At 38.6% G+C, this 10,152-nt stretch overlaps 1 protein-coding gene across 1 annotated transcript in view; it reads right to left on the bottom strand.

Moving 5' to 3' along the window:
- Positions 1 to 739: 739 nt before the first annotated feature.
- Positions 740 to 10,152, bottom strand: part of LOC123784971 (fatty acid desaturase 2-like protein FADS2B) — a 35,089-nt gene continuing 25,676 nt past the window's right edge. The window contains exons 9-12 of the mRNA XM_087855242.1: positions 9,942 to 10,041; positions 4,208 to 4,287; positions 2,588 to 2,713; positions 740 to 1,163 (exon numbers count right to left, since the gene is read on the bottom strand). Coding sequence (XP_087711368.1) covers positions 1,112 to 1,163; positions 2,588 to 2,713; positions 4,208 to 4,287; positions 9,942 to 10,041 — 358 coding nt within the window. The 3' untranslated portion in view covers positions 740 to 1,111. The remainder of the gene's footprint in view (positions 1,164 to 2,587; positions 2,714 to 4,207; positions 4,288 to 9,941; positions 10,042 to 10,152) is intronic.

Here is a 10,152-nt window from a genome sequence, read left to right as displayed (position 1 = left end):
CCTTCTAGCATTGAAACTCTCGTCTCAGCCCTTGCCTAATTCAATGCTAAGACTGAAAAATATCCTGACACAGCCCAATGTCTACATTACAGAAAACTAATCTTTTTACTCATCAGAGTTACTCAATAACAAGGTGTAATAATTCTGCTCTGGTGGGTAGGGATTAGAGAAATCAATCATATGCTCAGGGACAGTTTATACTTTAGCAGAAAACCAATAATTTTAAAACATAGAACCTTAACCTTCTTGATCAGTGGCTATTGGGCCTGGATATAGGGAACTCCTTTAAGAGATTTTATAATTTAAAAGCAAAATATATATACACACCAATTACCCATATGTAGGTACAATAATGAAAATCCAAAGTGAAGATTGAAACATTTAAGGAGGATTTAATGTTAATTAGACTCAATTTTTAGAGAAAAAGAGGCTCACACATTTAAGTAAGGAATAAGTAAAGATTTGTACTCCAGCAGAAATTTCCTAAATACACCATTCTCTTCTAAGAGCAACTGCAGTGTTTCCCGAAGTGCCCATTAGAGGTGTCTCCTTTGGCCCACTTTCTCCTATACCCACCTCATCAGTAAAACTTTTGTCTGGTTCCTGTGCTTATGCCCCAGTGATGGATATGATCCAATTAGGTCTATTGGTAGGACTAAGTTCAAGATTCTATTGAAGAAATAAAAGAATTTGTTTTTTTTAATAATAATTTTTTATTATGTTATGTTAGTCACTATTCAGTACATCCTTAGTTTTTGATGTAGAGTTCCATGATTCATTGTTTGCATATAACACCCAGTGCACCATGCAGTATGTGTCCTCCTTAATACCCATCACCAGCCTATCAGAGGGGAGGGGGGTGGGGGATTGGGAAATAAAAGAATTTGATTTCCATTTCCCTTTTGTCACCCTAATCACTTTGTGTTTCCATTGCTTTGCATTTGCAGAGAAAATCTTCAGGGAAGGGGTTGTCATGTATCCTCGGAATTCACCCTCCTGGCACCCTCAATTATGTCATTGGCACCAGCAGGTAAGCAGGAAAGATCTCTTGTACATCCGTTAGCCTCCTTCAGAGATGGAGCTACACGTGTGTTAAGGTTGATGCTCTGCTTCATGTTTCATAGTAAGCATCCCTCCAGAGGGCTGCAGATTTCTTTAAGGCCCTGCAGGAGAGGTAAACAAAATAATCAGTAGGTGAGACTTTAATGTAAAAGGAGCTGCTCCATATAACATGTGCTCTTTTACTTGATTCAGGACAGTGTTGTTATTTTCAGCTATATCTGATAGACTTTTTTTTTTTTTTTTTTTTTTTGCCCAGTGAAGGGAGTCAAATACACTGAATTGTCTTTTAGCAGATGAATTCACCTTTCCTATAGGAAGGAGATTGAGTTTTTATTTCATTTTATTCTCTTTGTACCCCGATTAATCAATTGTTCTTCTTTCTAGTATTAAAAAGTAAGTCTCTGAGTCTCTATAAGATAAAGCATATACCTCTATACGAACCCATCCTACATCTACCCACCCATCGTATTTTACAATGTGAAAGATATTTTTTAGGCTTTGGGGGTATAGCAATGAGTAGGAGAGACATGAGTCCCATCTACATGGAGTTCCTGGTCTAGGTTGGGAGACATATATTAAGTAATGTATTACCCACGATGTTATTTAATCATGATTATGATAAAGATCGCAAGTGAAGAGAAACAGGTGCTGCAAGAGTGGATGATGGATTTAGTTCTGGGGGTGAGGGGAGACTGAGATAAAGAAAAGGCATTTATGAGCCTTGGAAAGTGGATGGTGATTGAGAAGGTGATATGAGGGGAGGTGGTGGGCTGGAAGAACATTCTAGGCAAAAGAAAAGGTGGCAAAGGACAGGAAATGGTAAGGGGCAGGGAGTTCTGTAGCAACTGAAGAGAAGCCTGATATCTGGAAAGCAGAAGAGGGAAATGGGAGTGGTGGGGAGTCTGAACCTGGAGCACTCTCCAGGGGTCAGATCAGGCCAGGCCTGGCCTTGTTGGTTTCATTCAAGACACTGGTATTTTCTTCTTTTTCTAATTGTAAAAGAACTTATTACACCTAGATCATGGGTTGTTAATGTTTTATAGGGGTGTGTGAATACACTAAGATGAGTACAGATTTTCAGTTCCTGCAGGCTTCTCTGCTCTTGGTCAGTTACCACTCTCTGATCCACACATTTATGTCCCTGGACCCTGTAAGCATCTAAGTTTGTATCTCTGGGTGAGATGATCAGAGAGTCCCTCCCAGCACATAAATTCTAAAGCATGATAAGGCTCTGCAGGGGATACAAGGACATACGACACACAGCACTGGTTTTCAAAGCTTGACATTTAGTAGGGCAGCAAGGCATTTTCACTAAGAAGTATCTAGAAGGCAGTAGGTACGCGGTAAGAATTATTTCTTATCATTGCATTGTTGATGTTGTTCCCTGAAGAGTCTCATGTCCGTACTGGGTATACAGATGCCCTTTAATAATAGTTGCTGAGTAAATGATTCACAAGGCAGTGACAGTCTGGGGACGAGCAGGGAGGGGAAATAAGAGCTGTGAGTTGAAAGTCTCTGTAATTACCTGACAATATCTCCAAATGCTTCCAACGGGGGCTTAGTCACATACAGCAATCCATGCTTGGCACACAGTGACCTCACCAGGGGTGCCACCTTGTGATAATTATGGCGTGGCATTGTGGGAAACAGACTAGGGAAACAGAGACAGGAAATACAAAACTTAGATCAAAAGAGCAACCTGAAGGGGTTTTCTTTCCCCTATTACTAGATAAAACTCTATTAGCAATGCAGACCCAACCTCAACATTGTACAGTACTTCTGTTCTAAGAAGTTCAAGAACTCTTGTCAAAACGCTCTACTCTTATCTCTTAATGCTCTGCAAGCCCTGTGGGTGGCAAATGTTTGGGAAGACCTAAGAGAATTACCTCTATCAAATATATTTATTTTTGGCCAGGTCAAATGAAAATAGAGGGTTTTCTACCATTTTGAATTACCTAGAGAGCTGGAGATAACCACCTCCCCCACCACGTTTCTGTCTCGCTGTATATACATTAAATTCCTGCAAAATGAGTATGTTGAGTATTCAGTAAGTTTTAGTCAAGGTATGTGGGGGAAAGTTCTAGGATAGGAATAAGAAGTGAGGAGAGATGGGTTTTACCCAAGGCTTTCACTCATCAGCCAGATGAACTTCTTGGCCTTTAACCTTCTCTTTGATAAAATATGAATAATAATCTTCACTGTTCTGCTGAAATTTTAAAGATTTTATTTATTTATTTATTTATTTATTTATTTATTTATTTATTTATTTATATATTAATTTATTTTAGATAAATAGGCCATGGAGGGGAGAGAGAGAGAGAGAGAAAGAGAGAATCTCCAGCTGACTCTGGGCTGAGCGCAGAGCCCAGCGTGACACTTGATCCCACACTGCTGAGATCATGACCTGAGCCCAAATCAAATCAGATGTCTAACCGACTGAGCCACCCAGGTGGCCCCTGCTGAGATTTTAAAGGACTAACAGGAAAAAAAGGATGAGAAAATCCCATAAGTAGTTATAAGATCTTTTTCCTTTTCTGACTATCACAGATATGGCTTAGACAAAAAGGATGTGGAAAGTCTCTTCCCTGAATATTCTGGAGAGGCTGACTTTCAAAGTACTATCATTTTCTCTTTCTTTAGTGCATGTCCACCTAACTGCCCATTGGTAAAGTATTTTCAGGTATCATTTGGAAATTGCAGCAGGAACTGGATTTCATTGTTGATTATTTCATAACCTTGGCTCTAAAGATACAGATTGATATTAATATTAAATCTTAATTAAATTTCAACACAAGTACTATGATTTTTCTTGGGTTTTGCCAACAAACCACATGCAAAAAAAAAACCAAAAAGAAAAAAACAAAAAAACACCACCACCAACAACAAAAAACCCAATCACCAATTCCTAAGTCTTTGGGAATCTAGAAACCAAGTCATTGATATATTTTTCAAGATTCGCTCCATTTACTCACAATTGTTACGCCTTTTTTTCTTTCTTCCCTTCCTTACCATTAATGTTTATAGAAAGATAGCAGCCTTTAAAGAATTCTGGTTCATTTTTTCCCTCTAAAATCTTGAGTGTAGGGCTTTGCTCTGGACTGTATGGGGGAGTTTGCCTTTTACCATGGACTGTTTTTTTACTCACTGGTGCTCGATTTGGAAGTTCTGGTGCCCAGTGAACCAGTCATTAAAAAAGGACTGTTCAATATTACACGTGGCCAAGACCTGCAAAGAAAAAGCTTATATTAGATGTAAATGAGTTGAAGTGTCAATCAAAGAAATGTTTATTTATTCCTTTAATAATTCAATTGTTCAACAAGTACCTATTTTATGTAAGAAACTATGAGGGATAAAAAAGATACACAGTGCAAGATCTCAAGGAGCTTATGATTTAAAAAGGTAATAAGACATTTTGCTAAGAAGTTTATACAAGACAATAGATATGAAGAAGTATATGGGACCTTAGGGGGCTAAATCACCATCAGCCTTCGGATACAGAGGGCTAAGTTGTCATGAATGAGGACTCTGGAAGAGGGAAGTGGGATCGTAGGATTTTAGATTGTAGAGGTTAGAATACCATTTCCATAGAGTACACTGGAAGGACTTCTAGAGGGGAAGTAAGGCGTTCAATTGTTCCAGCCACACGTTCTGGGCATAGAAGTGTATTTCAGTGTAAGTGGTTTCCTTTGTAATCTAACATATTTTATTTGATGAATTTAAAACCCTTGCCCTAGGGAGGGGTTCACGGGCTTCTCCAGACTACCAAGATCAAGAACTCGCAGGAGTGTCATTTTAGTCGATGCCTTTCTACGGTTTAATTCTAGTCGGGGTTGTTGCCATTTCGAATGTTGTTTTTGTGGTGGTTCTATTGTCAGTGCTTCTCAAAGTGTGCTTCAGCATAACTTTGGGTTCTCTACGATCCTTTCAGGAGATCTGCGAGGTCAAAACTATTTCCAGAATACTTCTAAGATAGAATTTGCCTTTTTCATTTTCAATCTCTCATGCTTGTACAGCGGATTTTTTTCCCCCCAGAGGCTTCTAAACATAGGATGGCATCATCAGTCTGATGTTTAACGTGTATTAATTTTTTTTTGTTATTTAAGGTTAATTGATAAATAAAGGTTTTAAAATTCTGTTTTAATTTCAAATGTAGTAATTGTCAGTGGATATAACCTACATAAACAAAAGCTCTTTGAGGTTCTCAGTAACTTCTGAGAATAAAAGGGGGTTCTGTGGCCAAAAAGTTTGAGAACTAATACTCCATGCTCTAATTGAAGGTCCACTGAATTTGGGAATGAGCTTAGAGAACAAAGTGATATAATGACAGGATTCTCCAGTTAATCATGGCACTGCTAGTGGAAAGCTTAGGAGGCTGGGGTATTCTGTGCTGATCAGAACTCTGTCAATCATTAACAGGATGCTCAGGGAACATGCCATGTCTCCTCTCTGGGCCTTTCTATCTTTACAAAGAAATGAAGTAAATTCCAGGGTCCTTCTAGATGTAAAATTCATTTGGTAATTCTAGGAACTCAGATTCACTTGAAAGGCTGTGTTGTGTGGGGGATGGGTCAGCAAACTTTTTCTATAACGTGCAAGGCAATAAATATTTAATTCTCTGTCATAGTTACTCAGTTTTGCCGTTGTAGCATGAAGGCAGGCGTAGATAATATGTAAATGTACAAGCATCGCTGTATCCTAATAAAATTTTATTTATGTAAATAGGCAAAGGGCTGAATTTGGCCCTTGGACTATAGTTTACTGACCCTTAGTTTAGAGCAAAGACTTTGAAATCAGATTGCCTATGTTTAAAACCTGCTTTCATTGCTGGTGGGAACGCAAAATGGTGCAGTCACTTTGGAGGACAGTTTGACAGATTCTTACAAAGCTTAACATAGTCTGAAGATATGATCCAGAAATCCTTGGTATTTACCCAAAAGAGTTGAAGACTTCTGTGTGTTCAAAACCTGTATACTAGTGTTTATAGCAGCTTTATCCATAGTTGGGAAAAGCTGGAAGCAACTAAGATGTCCTTTAAGAGGGGAATGGATAAACAGAGGTTCACCGATACAATGGAATATTATCCAGTGATGAAAATAAATTAGTTGTCAAATTGAGGAATGTACCCTCTATCCCTACACTCTGAAGTGTTTTAATCAGGAAAGGATGCTGTATTTTGTCAAATGCTTTTTCTGCATCAATTGAGAGGATCATATGGTTCTTGACCCTTTTCTTGTTGTTATGATCTATCACACGGATCGATTTGCGAATGTTGAACCACCCTTGCATCCCAGGGATGAATCCCACTTGGTCATGATGGATAATCCTTTTAATGTACTGTTGAATCCTATTAGCTAGGATCTTGTTGAGAATTTTGGCGTCCATATTCATCAGGGATATTGGTCTGTAATTCTCCTTTTTGATGGCATCTTTGCCTGGTTTGGGGATCAAGGTAATACTGGCCTCATAAAATGAGTTTGGTAGTTTTCCTTCTGTTTCTATTTTTTGAAACAGTTTCAGGAGAATAGGTATTATTTCTTCTTTGAATGTTTGGCAGAATTCCTTGGGGAATCCATCAGGCCCTGGACTCTTGTTTTTTGGGAAGTTTTTGATCACTGCTTCAATCTCTTCATAATTAATCGGTCTGTTTAAAAAATCAATTTCTTCCTGTTTCAGTCTTGGTAGTTTATAGGTTTCCAGGAAGGCATCCATTTCTTCCAGGTTGGCATAAAGCTGTTGATAAAAGTTTCTAATGATCCTTCTTATTTCATTGGTGTTGGTTGTAACCTCTCCCCTTTCATTCGTAATTTTATTAATTTGGGTCCTTTCTCTATTCTTTTGAATAAGTCTTGCCGGTGGCTTATCGATCTTATTTATTCTTTCAAAGAACCAGCTTCTAGTTCTGTTGATCTGCTCCACTGTGCTCCTGGTTTCTAATTCATTGATCTCCGCTCTAATCTTGATCAACTGCTTTCTCGTGCATGGGTTAGGCCTGTTCTTCTGTTCCAGCTCCAGCTTCTTGAGGTGAGAATATAAAAACTGCATTTTAGATTTTTCTATTCTTTTGAGTGAGGCTTGGATGGCTATGTATTTTCCCCTTAGGACTGCCTTTGCAGTGTCCCATAGGCTTTGGACCATTGTGTTTTCATTGTCGTTGGTCTCCATAAATTGTTTAAATTGATTTTTAATTTCCTGGTTTACCCAATCATTCTTGAGCAGGATGGTTCTTAGTCTCCAAGTGTTTGAGTTTCTTCCAAATTTTTCCTTGTGATTGAGTTCCAATTTCAAAGCATTGTGGCCTGAGAAAACCATCTATGAAAAGCCTACAGCAAATATCATTCTCAATGGGGAAAATCTGGAAGCCTTTCCCTTAAGATCAGGAACATGACAAGGATGCCCACTCTCGCCATTATTATTGAACATAGTACTAAAAGTCCTTGCAACAGCAATCAGACAAAAAGGGATCAAAGGTATTCAAATTGGCAAAGAAGAAGTCAAAATGTCTATCTTCACAGATGACGATACTCTATATGGAAAACCCAAAAGACTCCACCCCCAAATTACTAGAACTCATAGAGCAATTCAATAATGTGGCAGGATACAAAATCAATGCTCAGAAATCAGTTGCATTTCTATACACGAACAATGAGACTGAAGAAAGAGAAATTAGGGAATCCATTGCATTTACAATAGCACCAAAAATCATATGTTATCTTGGAATTAACTTAACCAGAGATGTAAAGGATCTATAGTCTGGAAACTACAAATCACTCTTGAAAGACATTGAAGAAGACACAAAAAGATGGAAAAATACTCCATGCTCATGGATCGGAAGAATTAACATAGTTAAAATGTCCGTGCTACCCAGAGCAATCTCCATTTTCAATGCCATCCCAATCAAAATACCAATGACATTTTTCAAAGAACTGGAACAAATAGTCCTTAAATTTGTATGGAACCAGAAAAGGCCCCAAATCACCAAGGAATTGTTGAAAAGGAAAAACAAAGCTGGGGGCATCACGTTGCCGGATTTCAAGCTATACTACAAAGCTGTGATCACAAAGACAGCATGGTACTGGCACAAAAACAGACACATAGACCAGTGGAACAGAATAGAGAACCCAGAAATGGACCCTTGGCTCTTTGGGCAACTGATCTTTGACAAAACAGGAAAAAACATCCAGCGGAAAAAAGACAGTCTCTTCAATAAATGGTGCTGGGAAAATTGGACAGCTACATGCAAAAGAATGAAACTTAACCACTCTCTCACACCATACACAAAGATAAACTCCAAATGGATGAAAGACCTCGATGTGAGACAGGAATCCATCAAAATCATGGAGGAGAACATAGGCTGCAACCTCTTTGACATTGGCCACAGCAACTTTTTTCATGACACGTCTCCAAAGGCAAGAGAAACAAAAGAAAAAATGAACTTGTGGGACTTCATCAAGATAAAAATCTTCTGCACAGCCAAGAAAACAGTCAAAAAAACTAAGAGGCAGCCCACGGAATGGGAGAAGATATTTGCAAATGACACTACAGATAAAAGACTGGTATCCAAGATCTACAAAGAACTTCTCAAACTCAATACATGAGAAACAAATAATCAAATAAAAAAATGGGCGGAAGATATGAAGAGATACTTTTCTAACGAAGACATACAAACGGCTAACAGACACATGAAAAAATGTTCAAAATCATTAGCCATCAGGGAAATTCAAATCAAAACCACATTGAGATACCACCTTACGCCAGTTAGAATGGCAAAAATGGACAAGGCAGGAAACAACAAATGTTGGAAAGGATGTGGAGAAAGAGGATCCCTCCTACATTGTTGGTGGGAATGCAAGTTGGACAGCCACTTTGGAAAACAGTGTGGAGTCCCTTGAAAAGTTAAAAATTGTGCTACCCTATGATCCAGCAATTGCACTACTGGGTATTTACCCCAAAGATACAGACGTAGTGAAGAGAAGGGCCATATGCACCCCAATGTTCATAGCAGCATTGTCCATAGTAGCTAAATCGTGGAAGGAGAGGAGATGCCCTTCAACAGATGAATGGATTAGAAGATGTGGTCATATATACAATGGAATATTACTCAGCCATCAAAAGAACGATTTCTCAACATTTGCAGCAACATGGATGGGACTGGAGGAGATAATGCTAAGCGAAATAAGTGAAGCAGAGAAAGACAATTATCATATGGTTTCATCATTTATGGAACATAAGAGGTAGGAGGATTGGTAGGAGAAGAAAGGGAAGAAGAAAGAGGGGGTAAACAGAAGGGGAAATGAACCATGAGAGACTATGGACTCTGGGAAATAAACTGAGGGCTTCAGAGGGGCGGGGAGTGGGGGAATGGGTTAGGCTGGTGATGGGTAGTAAGGAGGGCACATATTGCATAGTGCACTGGGTGTTATACGGAACTAATGAATCATCGAACTTTACATCAAAAACTAGGGATGTACTGTATGGTGACTAACATAATAAAAAATTATTATAAAAATATAAAATAAATTAGTTGTCAAGTCATGAAAGGACATGGAAGAAACATAAATTATTTTTTTTGTTAATATTGCCAATAATATTGCTAAGTGAATAAAGTCAGTTGTAAAATGTAAAGAAAAATAAAAATAAAAAATAAAACCTGCTTTCTACCACTGACTAGCTGTGTGATCTTACACAAGTTACTCAACTTCTTCATGTCTTCCGTGAAGTGGTAATAATCATAGCACATGTATCATGTGGTTACATGCAAAACAGTGGACAGTGCCTGGCCCCTAGTAAGCATTCCATAAGTATAAAGTATTATTATTTGAGGTAACCAGACTCTAAATCAGTAGGGTCTCAAGGATCTTCTCCTAGGATCTCCACTTTACCTGGGTGCTGAACCAGTCCTTCTTCTCCTCCTCTGTGCTCATTTTCATTGGTATATGGCTCATTTGGACAATATATGTCATCCAGGGACTTTCAAGAAACCTTTCAGAGAATAAAAGGAGAAAGTGAGGACTCCTTGGGGTGTTTCAGTTCCTGTCACCGGGCTTTACAACTTCTGGCAGATCTGGCTGAGCATTGGAAGAAATGGAAGGG

This window comes from Ursus americanus, chromosome 24, assembly GCF_024610735.1.
Source record: "Ursus americanus isolate L20-20 chromosome 24, mUrsAme1.1.p, whole genome shotgun sequence".
Lineage (NCBI taxonomy): Eukaryota > Metazoa > Chordata > Mammalia > Carnivora > Ursidae > Ursus > Ursus americanus.
This window is presented reverse-complemented; position numbering and strand designations above follow the sequence as displayed.